At 41.4% G+C, this 17634-nt stretch overlaps 1 protein-coding gene across 1 annotated transcript in view; it reads left to right on the top strand.

The window, feature by feature from the left end:
• Positions 1–15763, top strand: part of GREM2 (gremlin 2, DAN family BMP antagonist) — a 67569-nt gene extending 51806 nt beyond the window's left edge. Inside the window, exon 2 of the mRNA XM_060243383.1 lies at positions 14402–15763. Coding sequence (XP_060099366.1) covers positions 14402–14915 — 514 coding nt within the window. The 3' untranslated portion in view covers positions 14916–15763. The remainder of the gene's footprint in view (positions 1–14401) is intronic.
• The last annotated feature ends 1871 nt before the right edge of the window (positions 15764–17634 follow it).

The following is a 17634-nucleotide window of genomic DNA, read 5'->3' as shown; positions in this document are numbered from 1 at the left end:
CCTGGAAGTTAGCAATCCTATTGGTTAGTCATATTACATTACTAGAGGTAAGGCAAATTTGGACCTAGTAAGTGGAAATAGAACCTGCCACTCTAGCCTTACAATGCCAAACTATTTCATTTCAAAAGTGACAACCTACTAAGATTAGCATTCTTACTCTGTGTCTTATACTGCCATCTGTGGCACCATGTGTACGCTTCAACTTTGTACCTATTTTCTAAAGAATGATTATAAATAATTGTTGGATAAATCAGTGGACGATACTTTATCTTTTGGTAATACTAATAGTGAATTGCAAACATTTCAGTGTAGATTAAAAATGAAATATGACCTTGACACATTAGATCGCTGGGAGAAATATCACACAGGATTTTTTTTAAAAGGCAGTCATAATACTAGTGGATAAGAGTGCCACTGAGATTTATGAGTGTAAAGCGATAGCCAATGCAAGCTAAGCCATGTTGATCAGAAGCCCCTCCTCCATGACTTATGTGGCTGAAAGAACAGCCAGAGGGTAGACAGCTCTCTCCAGTCACATTTCAATGAAGAGGTGCTGCAAAGGAGGAGGAGGAGGATATTGGATTTATCCCCCACTCTGAATCTCCTTTAAGAGCAGTTTACAATCTTCTTTATCTTCCTCCCCCACAACAAACACCCTGTGAGGTAGGTGGGGCTGAGAGAGCTCTCACAGAGCCCTTCTAAGGACAGCTCTGCGAGAGCTATGGCTGACCCAAGGCCATTTCAGCAGCTGCAAGTGGAGGAGTGGGGGATCAAACTCGGTTCTCCCAGATAAGAGTCCACACATTTAGCCACTACACCAAACTGGCTCAGTGAATCAGACTTGGTAGAAGGGAAATACTGATAGATGGAGGAAATTAAGGGCATGCAAGGACAAGGAAATAGAATGCTTTTGGATCCACAAGCTAAATAGTGTAATCCCCAATTGATTGAATTCAACATTGGACCTGTGGTGTTATTTGTAATATGCAGGAAAGAAATTGTTTAAAAAGTAAAGTGCCCTGTATCATTCTCTTTGTATGCTTATGATATGGCTAGCACAAGAGTGCTTTAATTCAACTGCAGGTGCTATCCATTACATGTTTAAATTAAGGAGCCAGTGTCAGGCATGTTGCTGTAAGCCTGGGGGATCCCCTACTGGGACCTAGGGATTGGGAAGCATATAGTATGTGTGTCTGTATTATAATTTTTATTGTTTTGTTTACAGATTTGTAAATTCCAAGCCTGAAGAACTATGTAAATGAAACAGGAAGTGCAAGTTAACAATCCTGTTGAGATCTACTACTCCCATGAGATTTCAAGAAATTACTGTTGCTGTGAATCTGTTATTTGAGATGTTGTTTTAAGAGCATTCCTATTTGATTATATAATTCCATTAAGTAACTGTGTTCATAGCATAGTAATTTTGATCACACCTGTGTAGGTATTTGGTTGCTCATTGTTCATGTGATCACTCTTTTTTGTATTTCGTTTTAATCCCCAGGTCTCAGCAGGGGATCCCCCAATTTTGCAGGCTCCTTCCCACCCCCAGCCAGCTGGCTGGTGGGGGGAAGCTCTGCCCCAACAGCCATCATGTGCCTTTCCATCTAGGAAGCTAGGCTGAATGGGGTGCGACAAACCTACAGAACAATGTGACTGTTGTGAGAAAGGGAAGGGAAGCTTCCGAGTCCCTCCATTTGTTTTGCAGTCCCTTCAGAAATCGTTGCCCAGTAAAATAGAGAGTAAGGAGTGAAGTAGAACCTCTGGTTTCTCTGTGTTAGTCTGAAGAATTTGGTTGAGTATACAGCATTCAACAACTTCCATGGTGAGTAAATTGCCCCAATGAGACCACAAAGTGTACGCTTCCAAACTGTGTTTATTTTGGCTGCTGTGCGTGTGTGTGTGTGAGAGAGAGAGAGTGGAAGTGGAAGTGCAGCCAGCTGCTGGGGATTGAGGAAAACTGTATTCAGGTAAACTGCACTACTGTAGTTTTTATTTGTTCGTTTTAGAGAATGGGAAAGTCTCCTGGATCCACCACCAAAGTCTCCAGGTATTTTCTGACTTAGATTTGCCAACCCTAGTTTAGAAGGATGTGACTCTGTTTACTATTGTATTGTTGGGCTGCAACCCTAAACAGACTTACTAGGGAATGAGCCCCATTAAACACAGTTGTGTTTACTTCTTTGTATATATGCTTAGCATTGCACTGTTAGTCTCCTAGATGACCACTGTACTACACATAGCTATCTAAATGACTGTTCCCTAGCCAGTGCATTAACTTCCTAATCTCACATAAAGGAAGATATTTGTGGAGAGATCTTTTAAAGGCAGTGATGTCTAGTATGATAAACAATTGGGGCCAACAATAGATTTTTTATAAATGTATTTTTTGTCTCTTTTGTCTTCTCCGAAACTGGAGAAAACTGCTGATTATAGCATAACATTTTATTGTGGTTCACTTGGCCAGTCTTTCCAAATAAGTGATAATATTTTAAATAGCATTCTGTATTGCTACATTTTTAGGATTATATTAAACATACAACCTCACCATGAAATGTGCTGCAAACAGCTATATGTACTAATAACTGCTTATAAAAATGTAATAAATAATAAATTGCTTGCAAAAAAGTAATTATTTTTTCATTTTTTTCCACTGAGACTATATGTTTAATATTGTTCTGTGTCCACCATAGACCCTTTAATTATTCCAGTTCACATATTTAGGGTTGCCAGGTCTGTGTTGGAAAATACCTAGAGACTTTGCAGGTGGATCTGGGAGAGGGTGGGTTTGGGCAGGGGAGGGGCCTCAGCATGGTACAATGCCATAGAGTCTACCCTTCAAAGCAGCCATTTTCTTCAGGGAAGCTGAAAATCACTTGTAAAAGTGGGAGATCTCCAGGCCTCACTGGAAGACTGCCAACTCTATTTGTTTATCTTTCTTCCCCCCCCTTTGGTTCACATCTCTCTTTCCTCTAGAACATAGGTGTCAAACATGTGGCCTGGGGGTCAAATGAGTCCCCCAGAGGTCTCCTATCAGAACCCCAAGTAACTGGCTGTCATCTGCTTCATTCTCCCTCTCACTTCCTTCTGCATCAAAGCTTGCTTTGCCAGGCTTGCTCAATCGCACAGGAGCTACAGAGCAAAGCCTCTATTTTCTCAATTGCTGAGGCTCCTCTCTTGGAGAGGAATAGCTTGCTTTGCTGGGCTCTCTCAGTTGCACAGCAGAGCTACTGAGCCAAGCCTCTCTTCCTTCTATTGGCTGAGGCTCCTCCTGCTCCTGGTCCCCTGAGGTAGGAAGGAGTCAGGGCTTCCTTTGCCCAGTTCCCTGGGTTGCATGGGAGAGATACAAAGAAAGCACCTTTAAGACTGAGTGCTAATGTTTTAAGCATGTTTTATTTGAAGCTTAAATTTTTGTGTGTGTTTGTGTCCTTTATAAAGTTTATATCTCTGCTACCTGACACAACATTTTATGACATATGGCCCAGCCTGACAAGGTCTCATTTATGTCAGATCCATCCCCCATAACAAATGAGTTTGACATCTCTGCTCTAGAAGACATAGTTTCCATGGAAATGAATGAAGGCCCTATGCTTTGTATCCATGGCAAATGGGTACTTGCTACAGTTTGAGAAAGCACATTCCTATAGGAAGATTGCCATACAAGTTTGCTTGCTTTCCTTTCTGTAAATAAAAGGCAACTATGATATCAAAATTCTTCCATTTTGATGGCAGTCTTGAAAGCCCGGAGGCTAGAATCGAAGGTATTATGAAAAGCATTGTCATAACTTATAGCTACCAAAAGATTTTCATCAACTGTTTCCTCCCTCTGTTTTCTCCTGCCAAAATAGAGGATAAAGCTCTCAGTTCTGCTTGAAATACCCCAACACACAAACAAACATAGATGTTAGATTCAGGAACTGGAAAGTGTAGAAGAGTCCCAGAATGTGATGAGCTCTCTAGATCAGCAGTAAAATCTTTAAATATGCTTCTCAAAAGGAAGTCAGTGTAGAGCAACTGGACCAGGCTCTGATGCTTAGCTGCACTCTACTCTCTCTGAACTGAGTTTGATGGGATTGGCCAAACTGTGGCTCGGGAGCCACATCTTTTACAAATATTGTGTGGTTCTCGAAGCCTCCACCGCCCCATTGGTCAGCTTGGAGAAGCCATTTCTCTCTTAAAATCACTTCTCCAAGCCAAGCCAGCTGGCGGCTTGGAGAAGGCATTCAAAGTTGCTTTCTTTCCGCTTCTCCTCTCCCCATCTTCCTTCCTTCCTTCCTTCCTTCCTTCCTTCCTTCCTTCCTTCCTTCCTTCCTTCCTTCCTTCCTTCCTTCCTTCCTTCCTTCCTTCCTTCCTTCCTTCCTTCCTTCCTTTGTTGTGTCTCTCAAACATCAGATCTTTATTCTATGTAGCTTTTACGTTAAGCAACTTTGGCCACCCTGGGCCAAAGGCTATTGAGGGTACATTCCATGGCGACTTGAATTGCTTCTACATTTCTGGGTGCTGTGGGAAGGAGTAAAATACAAATTTCATGTATAGATATCTTTAACATCTTATGAGAAGTTTTTTCAAAAGAGACATTTTGTTTTTCCTTTTCAAAGTTTGCCATCAAGAGGACCTTTCAATTTTAGTTTAAAACTTGAGCTGCAGAGAGATTCTTAATGTTATGGTTCAGTTGTCCAATCTGAATTGTGCTGTCTCTTGTGCTGCCTGTTAGTGATCTATATATTGTGTTTAGGGTTGCCAATTCCTAGATGGGAAAAAATAGCAAACTATATAACGCTATAATAGCAATTATATTTTAACAATAACAAAGCTCTTAAATATGCTTTGGCTAATCACCATATTGTTTATAAGCCTGAGCCCAAATGAGGGCATTTCTTTAGCAGACATTCTCACATTTTGACATGTTACTGTTTTATTGGTTTCTCGTGCTCATGCTACCCAGATCAAAGGTTTGCTCAATTTGTTAATTTTACTATTCTGTCATTGGATTTTAAATTTGTACTATTTTGCATTCTAAACCACTGCCTACCAGCTATATGTAGCTCTGCTCACCATACCTGATTCCTCGTCTGAAGAAGTGTGCATGCATACACAAAAACTTCCATTCTGAGTAAAACTTCGTTGGTCTTAAAGGTGAAACTTGACTCCTACTTTGTTCTACTGCTTCAGACCAACACGGCTGCCCACTTGGATCTATTTCCCCACTACATTTCCCTACATTATCTACTAGTCTATCTAGACCACTCGTAATGTCTGCTACATTCACACCAGGCAGGAAAGTGTAGGGATGTGGAGAGACCAGTGCCCTGGCTTTCTCACCCTGCTGCTAAACTTGCACATCTGTTAAACTCACCTGTTTATTCTCTTGTTCCAGACACTTTGCCACTGGAGCTGGGACACTAATTGGGAACTAACCAGTAAAGGAGGATGAGTGAGTCAGCCTCTGGTTGATTACCAAGTGGTGTTGCTGAGAGGGAGCTGCTAAGAGCTCCTCTCCTTCCCAGGTTTTCATGCCAAATGCTAATTTAATTTCAAATGTTAATTCAGCCCTTCTAGGCTTGTATTAAAGGGGACTATATCTGAATAAACTTAACAGTTACAGGAGACAAGCAACTGCTTGTTTTCTTGTAGAACCCCCTCCCTTCTTTAAAGAATATGAGAATTAGCTTAAAATTTTATATTTAGTTTAAAATTGGACCCTTGTTTTTTGACCCCTAGCTGTATTTAACTCCTAGCTGCAGTTTGTTTTATTGTTTCCCTTTTTCATTTACAAAAACCTGCCTAAAGTGTAGCCTTATCTGTGAACTCACTATTTATTTGTTTGTTTATTGAATTTATATCCCACCCTCCCTAGTGGGCTCAGGGCAGCTAACAACCATTAAAACCAGCAAAACATAAAAAATCAACAAAATAACTATACAATAAATAATCAGTTAAAATTATATGATCAGTAAGCAATAACACTGCTAATACTATCCAGAGATCTTATCAGGTATGGCACTAATAGTGTTGAAGCAGTAATGTTGGCCAGGATTGTCAGTTCTTTGGCGGCTTGACAGCTGTCTCCCATGTCCCTATCTCTAATCTCTGGTATTAGTACTTTAATCTATTGGTATAATAAAGTTTCAAGGTGATATTACAGCTTAATGTGACCTATGACCTCAGTTTTAATCCTTGTTCTTTGTTTGATCCCCTGCTTAACCCTTTCTGTACTGCAGTAAAACTAGCCAAGAACCTCTGATCCTATTTAGAATTAAAATTAATTACACCTGAGTAGTTTGAGCAGCTACAACCAAACTAATATTAGACCAGGAAATTAGAACAGAACTAAAATTAGAACTAAATTTAGCTACGCCTGAGTAGTTTGAGCAGCTACAACACTGAGAAGTTACCAAATGTTGGTACCTTAAGATATTTTTTACTGTTCGTCCTCCTTACTTAGCCTAGTTCGATAGTAGAAGAATTGCAGATTTATACACCACCCTTCTCTCTGAATCAGAGACTCAGAACAGCATACAATCTCCCATATCTTCTCCCCCCTCAAAAGACACCCTGTGAGGTGGGTGGGGCTGAGAGGGCTCTCACAGCAGCTGCCCTTTCAAGGACAACCTCTGCCAGAGCTAATGGCTAACCCAAGGCCATTCCAGCAGGTGCAAGTGGAAGAGTGGGGAATCAAACCTGCTTTTCCCAGATAAGAGTCCACGCACTTAACCACTACACCAAATTGTCTCTCTAGAATTTTATATTAAAAATGCCACTTACCATATCCTCGCACATCTGCTAAACTCACCTGTCTATTCTTGCCTGTTTATTCCCTTGTTCCATACACTTTGTCAACTGTTGATGAGTCACTTTGTTACTGGAGCAGGGACTACTGCCTTGTAGAGCTGACATCTGAAGTTGGTCTTTGGGCTATGTCAGACAGGATTTCTATCTAGGAGCTCTGGTTAAAGAAGGAAAGTGGAAGAGTCTCAATACTTCTGCAAATTTCCTTTGACACGACCCAGTTCTATATAAAAGCTGCAGGTCGATATGTTGCTGTGCTGGTCCCTTCCACACATTTGCCTTTAACTGTGGCATTATATAGTTAGAATATTTCTCTCACACTTCTCCAAAGATCTTGCCTAAGTTAAGTAAAAATAAGCAATAAACCATAAATTAGTTTAAAACAAACTGATTGGTAAAGTGTCAACAATAAATTTCTCAACAGTAAAACAACAATCAATAAACAGCATAAAATCTACAAAGGACTGTGGCAAAGGAGTAAAAATGCCACACATTAGTAAAATTTAGGTTAAAGTATAGGCTAAGATAGAGCCCTGTGGTGCAGAGTGGTAAACTGCAGTACTGCAGTCCAAGCTCTGTTCATAACCTGAGTTTGATCCCGGCAGAAGCTGGGTTTAGGTAGCTGGCTCAAGGTTGACTTAGCCTTCCATCCTTCTGAGGTCGGTAAAATGAGTACCCAGCTTGCTGGGGGTAAAGACTGGAGAAGGCAATGGCAAACCACGCTGTAAAAAATCTGTCAAGAAAATATCATGATGTGACATCACCCGATGAGTCAGTAATGACTCAGTGCTTGCACAGGAAACTACCTTTACCTTTTTATGGGCTAAGATAAATGTTTTCACTTGCCAGCTATAAGCCAATAAAGTAGGCACCCAGTAAGCATCAAGGAGGGTATTCCACAACTGGGCAACCCCCACTGAAAAAGCCTTGCTATAGGTTATGACTTTCCTTTCTTTTCCAGCTGAGGGACCTTTAGCAGGACATGTGCTTATGATCTTAATTGGTGGGCTGGACAGTACAGGAGAAAGCAATTCTTTAGGTACTCTGTACCCAATTCACTTGTTCCTAGTAACAGATAAGCCACCAGGGCAGACCTTTCAGCACAGGTGTGATATAATCCTTATATCTGACAGCAATATGACTACCATATTTGGGACTAGCTGAAGTATCTGGATGGTTTTAAAAACATCCCCATGTAAAGTATGCTACAGCCGTCTTCCTGGATGTGATCACTGCATGGATCACCGTAACCAGATCATAGTGTGGAAGCCATAGCTGCTAGATTACCCTTACATGTTTTTTTAAAAAAACTATATACCACAAAGGAGACCTCATTCTCCTGATATTGGCCAGAACCAATCTCTTCACGGCTTTTTTGTAGGAAAAGCCTAGCAGGAACTCATTTGCATATTAGGCCACACCCCTTGATGTCATTGGAAATGACATCACCAATTCAGTAGGTTACTTTCCGCATATTGACACAGAACAGTACAGTGCAATCAGCTGCATTTCATGGATGTGTGCTCTTACACAGCCCAATGAAAGACCATGTTTTGCCCCCTAAAAACATGGCTGGAGAGAGACAGCCATGTGCAGTGGAGCAGGCATTGGCAGGCCCAGCTTCTCCTGGGACGGGGCGCTCATGGGTGGCTCTGCATCTCTCAATCTCTTTGTAAGCCCGTTGGTGGCTGAAGGCAGCACAGAGGATGGAGCATGTAGTCTGGGAGTATGTGGCTGCCTAGTGCATTCCCTCTGCCAGAGACCTTGTTTTGAGCTGGAGTCTTGGACAAGCCAGCCAGAACTGTATTCCTGTGCATTCCAGCTCAAAAAAAGCCCTGAATCTCTTCCTTCAGGGAAAGTAAAGTCACCTCCAGGACAGGTTGCACCATGGACAGGCTTTGCCATTGACCAGGAGCCCTTCAGTTTTGGCTTCCTGTTCTTTTATTAGTACTTCAGAGCTTCTGTTCTACTGACTTTGCTGGAGCTGAGTTTGATTGACAACTAGTGACCAATGTTCCCTCTAAGCTGCAGAGCCTTGTGAGCAAAATTTCTACTTTAATGCGCTACCGGCATTAAAGTTGTGAGCTACTGCATAAATTAGTGTGTTCTGGTGTCATCCTTCCTGAGCTAAGACAAAAATATGTGAGCTGGAGGGTAAAAATCTGTGAGCTAGCTCAAACTAACTCAGCTTAGAGGGAACACTGCTAGTGACCCACATTTCAGAGTTATTGTGGGGTCCCACAGAATAAAAATGAAAGGATATCTTGCAAATTTAACATATACTAAATAGGAAATAAGCATTGTTTTCCCTGTTAAAGGTATGTCTGACCGAGATCACTATTTTCTCTGAAGCTTCAGCAATTTATAAAGAGAAGAAAGTTAATTTGAAGTTTAACTGATCCCCCATTAACCTCTCTCTCTCTCCCTCTCCCTCCCTCTCTCTCTCCCCCCCCTTCCCCCAGCATCTGAGCCATAGGGAAATTCCTTTTCTGTGCTAGTTACCAACTGTGCAGATTAGCAGACTCTCACGCCTACAGTATTTTAAATAGTGACATCCATCCCTTGTTCTGGCAGGATCATTTCATTAGCAGGCACTTAAACAAAAAAGATTGTCTGAAGACAGAAGCCCTCAGGAGAACTATAATTTTTAAGCTAATTGTTTATATTGTTTAAAACTTGTGTTTTGTACAGCAGCTCTAAGGGAATGGAAATTAGTCTCCTCTGGCTGTGATTCCATAACTGAGGCTTTACAATGTAGCAGTTTATAAAAACAGCTTCTGCCTAGAGCCTGAGGGCCATTTGATGGCACAATGACCAACGTTGGTCACTAAATCCAAGTTTTGTAACTAATAAAGAACTTTTACTTTTCAAGGTCATTACTCTAAGGGTTCAGAAAATAGAGGGTTCACAGTTGTGTGGTAGTAGGATAGGGCTGTGTGGGTGCACACAGCAGACCACCTCAGGTGGTGAGTTTTGAGACACCATTGAAGAATTGGGGAGGGACGGTGGCTCAGTGGTAGAGCATCTGCTTGGGAAGCAGAAGGTCCCGGGTTCAATCCCTGGAATCTCCAAAAAAGGGTCCAGGCAAATAGGTGTGAAAAACCTCAGCTTGAGACCCTGGAGAGCCGCTGCCAGTCTGAGAAGACAATACTGACTTTGATAGACCAAGGGTCTGATTCAGTAGAAGGCAGCTTCATATGTTCATATGTTCAATAGGAAGTTATTTAGCATAATAAATAAATAAATTGGCTATTTAGCATAATATGTCTGCTCCCAGTGAGAGTTAACTATCTAATTCTGAAGTGCTGTTTAACCGAATCTTGTCTTTGAGAATATTGGCATGAGATGAAGAGAAAATGGGAGAAGGGCATACATATGGAACACTGGGGTGTAAGAAAAAGTCTCTCACCTCCCAATAATGCAGAAAAAGTCTGCAGAATGTTTGGTAGGTCCCAACTGTTTCCAGCATTCTCATGAGAAGTAGCTTTTAAAGGATCTAACTTCAGTTGAGGAATTACTAGTGAACGGAAGGAAGCAACTCTTCATTTTCAGACCTGGCCCTGACCTGGTGGAACACTATGCCAGAAGATACCAGGGCCCTGCAGGATCTTTTACAATTTTGCAAGGCCTGTAAAGCAGAGATGTTCCACCAGGCTTTAGCTTGAGGGCAGCAGCAGTTGCCGGGCTGGCATCCTTCTCCTCCCCCCCCCCACCCTCAGAGAGATCCTCTGCTCCCAAAGTAGCATCTGGAAACCAGGAATTGGTAGCACTTATAACAGACACCATCAGGGTTTGCAATTTGTTTTTGATTAATAGGTTTTATTGGCTACTGTATGTATTTTTATTGTTGTACATCACCTAGAGCCAGGCACCAGCTGGGATGAGGTGATTCATCAAGTCAAATTAATAACAGCAACAATTATGATAATGATTTCTGAATTTCTTTTTTCTCTGAGAGGATTGAGGGCTATGGATTCATATGCTTAGCTAATGATGGACATGAAGTACAAGATAAACACTGATTGAATTTACCCTGTAGATCTCATTTATCATGCTGACTGAATGAGAACACCAGAATGTAAACCAATGGGATGCATTCATTTTATAAAATTCATAAATTTAGCATGACAGAACAAGTTTTGATTAAAATGAAGTTCTGACTCATTGTTTCTATGTTCTGGGGCTGGCGGAAAAAAAAGGAAAAGAATAATACCAGATTCAGTTGCATCTCCAGAGAAGGCTGCAATTAGCTGATTGAAAAGAATTTGGCTTGAACATCCAGTTGACATCCAATGGTTTTGGCCATGATAACCCAGTATTCAGTCAAATCAAGAGCTGTGACTCTTCTGAAGACTGGCTGGAGTCTTTTGCTGAACATAATAGTTTTCCATTCTGGCTACAATCCTATATGCTTAAAACAGAGTATCACTGATTTCCATGGGATTTTTAAATGCAAGATAGTTAGCAAAATGAACTTCCATAAGATAATTTGCTATTAGCCACAGTGTGTGTGTGTGTGTGTGTGTGTGTGTGTGTATATATATATATATGTCACTGTGTGACGCAGAGTGTTCGACTGGATGGGCCATTGGCCTGATCCAACATGGCTTCTCTTATGTTCTTAAGTGAATAAGTGCCATTCAGTTCCTCAGCAGTAAACCATATTAATAAATGCGTGGAGTTTCAGGGCTGCCAACAACTGCCATGGGTGCTCAGGCAAAAAGAACCCTGATCCAAACAAATACCCTAACAAATCACTTGGCTTTTTGTTATTGTGATCACAAAAATAACTGTTTGGGGTTTTTTTTTGAGGGGGGGGAAGGTTTGCCATCAAGTCACGGCTGATTTATGGCAACCTTGTACGGTTTTCAAGACAAGAGATATTTGGAGGTGGTTTTCCATTGCCTGTCACTGCATCACAAGCTTTATATTTCTTGGAAGTCTCCCTTCCAAATATTAGCCAAGGTCAACACTTAGCTTATAAGATCAGGCTAGTTGGGCTGTCCAGGTCAGGACTCCTGCTTATAATTGCTTATTAGGCAAGGGATATTAAAGGAAAAATAGCAGAATTATTAAATAATAGATTCAAAATACAGAGCAAACAAAAGACAAACAATGGAGCAAGCAGAATCAAGAAGATTCCCCAGCCAACAGACTAAGGCAGAACTCTGAAGTGCGCCGTCAGTTAAGTACAGATGAGAGAGAAGTTACCTGGCAATAAGTCTCTTTGAAGTACTAAACTGATGGGAAAAAAAAAACTTTGAAATATTTCTGTTTCCCCCAGCAAACTCACATCATGAAGATGCTTAATAGGGAAAGGGAAAATGAGAAGATGTGAAAAGTCAATTTAATCTCCAAAGAGAGGAGACAGATGAGTTAAATCTCCAGATGGTGTTGTCTTTGTGAAAGCATACTAACTTTAGAAAGTGACTTTAGTTCCCAGATGCTGAAATCCAAGTAGGTTCAGATCTCTTCCCCTTCCCCACCTCCTCTCATGCATGCTTATAGAGCGGGGGGGGGGGGGGAGCAGGAGAAGAGGGACAGATGGAATAATTGAAATGGCCCTTGATATTACCTCCAGTAGCCTCACTCAAACTCCTGATCAGATGGAAGGTACAGATCCTTCACAGATCAAAAGAGAACTTGCTAGATGTTTGAGAGCAATCCTAAACAGGGGGCTATTATGCAATCCTCAAAGGCAGGCTTTAAAAAACTGCCAAGATCACAACCAGTGTGTAGGATCAAATTATTGAACCACAAAAAGAAAATGTTACAAATTTGCAAGGGAGAGCAGGAAATTAGTCACGACCCTTTCCTCATGGAACTACCTAGCTTGCAGTGTTTGAGGAGCTCTGCTTGGGCTTTTCTTCTCCCTTGCCCGCCCTGGGCTGCAGCCTCCAGGTAGGAAGAGAAGCTCCACCTGCCCCAGGCTCTGTCCCAGGTGACTGCAGAGCAGGTGAATAAGTTAGTGTTGCCCTACAGCAAAGAAAAGCTGGGGCCCTGTGGCAACGGGGAAGATGTGGGGGAAGGTAGATCTCCTCACCTGTCACTTGCAAGACACCAACATCCTCTAGCATGAGACTAAAAAATCTCTCCAGAGCTTCTGTCAGAGGCCTTCTTTCCCATACAAATTGTGGCCATATGCAAAATGTGGTGGACATGCAGCTGACTTTGTACAGGCATGCATGCGCATTGTCAATAATCACAGCTTGCAATACCAGTGCCAGTGAGAGCCAGTTTGGTGTAGTGGTTAAGTGTGTGGACTCTTATCTGGGAGAACCGGGTTTGATTCCCCACTCCTCCACTTGCACCTGCTGGAATGGCCTTGGGTCAACCATAGCTCTGGCAGAGATTGTCCTTGAAAGGGCAGCTGCTGTGAGAGCCCTCTCCAGCCCCACCCACCTCACAGGGTGTCTGTTGTGGGGGAGGAAGGTAAAGGAGATTGTGAGTCGCTCTGAGACTCTTTGGAGTGGAGGGCGGGATATAAATCCAATATCTTCTTCTTAAGAGAAAGTTCATGAAACATCATGAGGTAGCATCATGTAAAAAAAATGGAGACATCTTGTTTAGCCTACTTGCTTTCCATTTTAGCCATGCTGATCAAAGCCCTCTTTGCTGCAATAAATTTTTAAAAGACCCATGTTGGACTAGACCATCTGTTATTTTTTAGAGGATATGTTCGAGAAAGAGCTCTCCTTTGGGTGGGAAAAAGGTTTAAACAGACACCAGTAATCAATCACAGGTTAATTCAGGTGTCCTTACTGTAGGTTTTTAAGCCTTCACCCATAGGGCAACCTCCATGACAGAATACCATTGAGTCTGCATGATATACTATAGAAGAAATTGATGTCCTGGAATATTCACCCTTTGTAGCCACTCTAGGACTTCCATTTATTCTAGACTTCAATGTATACCATAGAGTGTGCCCTCAGAAGAACATAAGAACACAAGAGAAGCCATGTTGAATCAGGCCAATGGCTCATTCCAGCCCAATACACTATGTCACACAGTGGCCAAAAAACCCAGGCACCATCAGGAGGTCCATCAGTAGGGTCAGGACACTAGAAGCCATCCCACTGTGTGCCCCCCCCCCAGCACCAAAAATAAAGAGCAGCACTGCCCCAGACAGAGAGTTCCAACAATATGCTTTGGCTAATAGCCACTGATAATCTCTGCTCCATATGTTTATCCAATCCCCTCTTGAAGCCATCTATGCTTGCAGCCACCACCATCTCCTGCTACTTTCTCCAGGAGAACAGATCTCTAATCTTCCAAGTTGTGTTGTACCTGGTAAACTTTTACTTAACTGGATAGGAGCTTGACTAACTTCATATGTGCTGTGTAGTTAAATGGTACATTTTTCCGCTTCTTCATGCATAGGTCAGCTGGTAGTAACAACATCTAAAAGTCTTCTAGGAGGAGAATAATTACTCAGTATCCTTAAGTGAACAAATGGTCTTAACTAAGCATTTCCATCTCAGATTTCTTTATCACTGAAACCACATTTCCGGATCTCTTTATTTCTGGCATCATAAAAGACTAGTTTAGAATGAAACATTCACTAGCTGTTTTTTGGACCTGTTTTTTCTCACTTTATTTTGTTGTCTCATTGCAGGATGATCTGGAATCTTGTTTTACCCTTGTTTCTTGTGTCCACTTTGGTTCAAGTGTCGGATACTAGGAAAAACCGTCCACCAGGAGCCATTCCTTCACCTTACAAAGACAGCAGAAGCAACAACTCAGAGCGGCAGCAGCATCTAAGCAAAGAGGTACTGGCCTCAAGCCAGGAGGCCCTGGTTGTCACAGAGAGGAAATACCTCAAAAGTGACTGGTGCAAAACACAGCCACTGAGGCAAACCGTGAGTGAGGAGGGCTGTATAAGTCGCACTATCATCAACCGATTTTGCTACGGCCAGTGTAACTCATTCTATATCCCCCGGCATGTGAAAAAAGAGGAGGAATCATTCCAGTCCTGTGCTTTTTGCAAGCCTCAGAAGGTTACCTCTTTCACGGTGGAGCTAGATTGTCCTGAATTAGACCCCCCTTTCCGACTTAAGAAAATCCATAAAGTCAAGCAGTGTCGGTGTATGTCTGTGAACCTCAGCAGTGGGGGCAAACAGCAGAAATGAGGGCTGGTAGCTGACATTGCCAAAGTTGTTATGGCCTCACATTTTAAATGGGCAAGTGGGTTGATTATTTTTCTTCTGCCGTGAGTTGTTTCTTGAGCTATATAGCCTTTTGCACCTTTGTCTACTGGAAATAAAGGCTACTGTGGGCTGGTCAAAGGACTCAATTTTTATTACCAAAGCAGCTGTTTTGTTTTGTTTTTTACTATTGGGTTTATGTCACTAAAGATGAACCTAGCAACAGATTTGGGAATGACTAATTAGGTGACGGGTGGTCGAATCCAACACTTAACATTTCCACTGTGTGGAAAAACTTTTGGCCTGCACTCCTTCACTCCATCTTCACTGGATGAAGAGGTGACCTGATGAAAGCTTCAGAATTTCTCATCAGTTTTGGAACTTTTGGAAAGAAAAAAGTCTATGGACTTCATAATCCATGGAAATAACCAACCAGCCACTTTCCCATGAAGATGCAGAAGATGGATTTATACACATTTTTCAGTTAGATTGCCTCTAGCACACATTAACAGTCACCGTCCATTTGTAATGCAGCTATAGCAAACTGTTGTTAAATACAGACATAACCATGTGTATTTTGTGATGTGCTGAAGTATTTGAAGGGTTAAGATAAAGCTTCTTAACCATTGGACCAGATCCTTTCTTGAAAGTGACAGGATTTTGAATAGTGTATGTGTTTCTCTTAGCAGATTTTCCCCTTCCACTAATTTAAGCTTTTGTCTCACCCAAGGACTATTGTACATTTATTCAACCTATATTGAATCAGTACTTGTTGGAGGAAAACAATATTGTGTTTAACCTATTAAAACACAGTGGCACAAAGCAAACAATAATATAAGTCATTCTCTGGTCCTTTTGTAGACACAACTTGATTCATTTACTGAACCTTTGTCATGCTTAGGAAACTGAACCTTTAGGCCATACTAGTTCAGTACTGTAATGATTGCTGTTTCAAGTTCTTTAGCAGAGTTGTGATGATGCTGGGAGAACTCATGATTCTTCTCACATAAAAAGGTAAAGGTAGTCCCCTGTGCAAGCACCAGTCGTTTTCGACTCTGGGGTGACGTTGGTTTCACATTTTCATGGCAGACTTTTTATGGGGTGGTTTGCCATTGCCTCCCCCATCTTCTCACATAAACCAGCCCCAACTGAGGGTGGGGTGGAAACAGGAACAATTAAGCTCTTCTCACATAAACCAGCTTAATTGTTCCTGTTTCCACCCCACTCTCAGTTGGGGCATCATACTCATTGTTTAGTGGCAACATGGAAATAATAGTGTTCAGAAGACAGTGTAGATGTCATATTTTGTTTGCCAGGAATCACCAGGAGATATTGAGATTCCTGGAGGAAAATACTGAGTAACTGAGCAGAGTAGGGATTGCCTAATCAATGTACACTCTATTCATCTGTAGTATTATTGAATGTGCTCTGTTTCCTGCATGGGACTAAATATGAGAAGTGACTCAGTCATCCTGTATCATAATATACTTTAGCATGATTCCTCCAAAGTGGGTTGAGTCCCGCTGCCATCCATGATTTTTGCTTAGAACTTTGTATTTACAATGTTTGCAGATGAAGAAATCTAGTTTTCTGTGAAACTTCTCACTGCCAGTTTCCTCAGAAATGAGCACCAAAAGAGTTAAAAAAATAGTTTCCTCGGAGCTCAGGTTTGATGCCAATTCAAAGGTTCAGTGGCACAGTTCGCTATTATGTGAGGCAGGCTGCTTTAAGAAGCTTTGGAGGACTGATCTCTGCTAGTGTTCACCAATCGGTTTATGGGGATTGGCACAGGGAGGAGAGACTGAACAGGTATGTTAGCCCTATATTTTTTTCTCCCTCAGTGTTATGCAATTGCTGAACTACACTTGGGGAGGTATGAGAGAGAAGGCTGAGAATCGATCTTTAGAGGCTACTGCTGCCCTATGTTATTCTGCTGCTTGTGCTGTGATTTCCCAAACCTATTTGGCCAAGATGAAAGGATTCAAATGGCTGTCCATTCAGACTTGTGGCTCAGGTCTGTTGCCTCAGAGGAAGAGAGACAGAGTTAACATCAGTTCCCATTTCAAAATTTAGCAGAAGATTTGCTCAGCAACTATTTGAGGAAAAATGTGCAAACAGGGCATTTTACCAATCTGTAATAAGTGAAATATGCTGCAATAAGGAAAAGTCTCTTTGGGATTATCTTCAAAAGAAAGAATTGAGTTGACCTTGTAATGGTTCATGCTATTTAATGTTTGTTTTATAAATGAAAACAAAATGGAAGAAATGTTATAACTATAATTATTTTATAGGTGTATTACTAAATTATAGAACAAAATAAAGATACTCTAGGAATATATGGCACTCATACATATTCAGTTATTTTCATCTGTCTTTTGCTCTTTAATTACTTGGGAATTGCCAAAAGTGTGGCTAAGTTTTCATTTGATCTCGAAAGATACCTTGTTTGGATCCCATTATTTTAGATGGATATTCTGCCTATCTTTGACAAGCCTCCTTGCTCCCACAATCTTCCAAGTGCTGGGTATTCTATTTGTGTTTTGGAATTAATACAAATCAGTCAGAGGATTACACCCCCATTATAATCTGCCTTGAGTCTCACCAAGAAAGGTAGACTAAAAGGGAAATACATAAAAAAGTGCTCTGGATTTTTTTTTAAGATTAATATTTAAAAACAATTAACTCTGGTGCAACCATCCTTGTG

This window comes from Heteronotia binoei, chromosome 1 (assembly GCF_032191835.1).
Source record: "Heteronotia binoei isolate CCM8104 ecotype False Entrance Well chromosome 1, APGP_CSIRO_Hbin_v1, whole genome shotgun sequence".
NCBI classification, from domain to species: Eukaryota; Metazoa; Chordata; class Lepidosauria; order Squamata; family Gekkonidae; genus Heteronotia; species Heteronotia binoei.
This window is presented reverse-complemented; position numbering and strand designations above follow the sequence as displayed.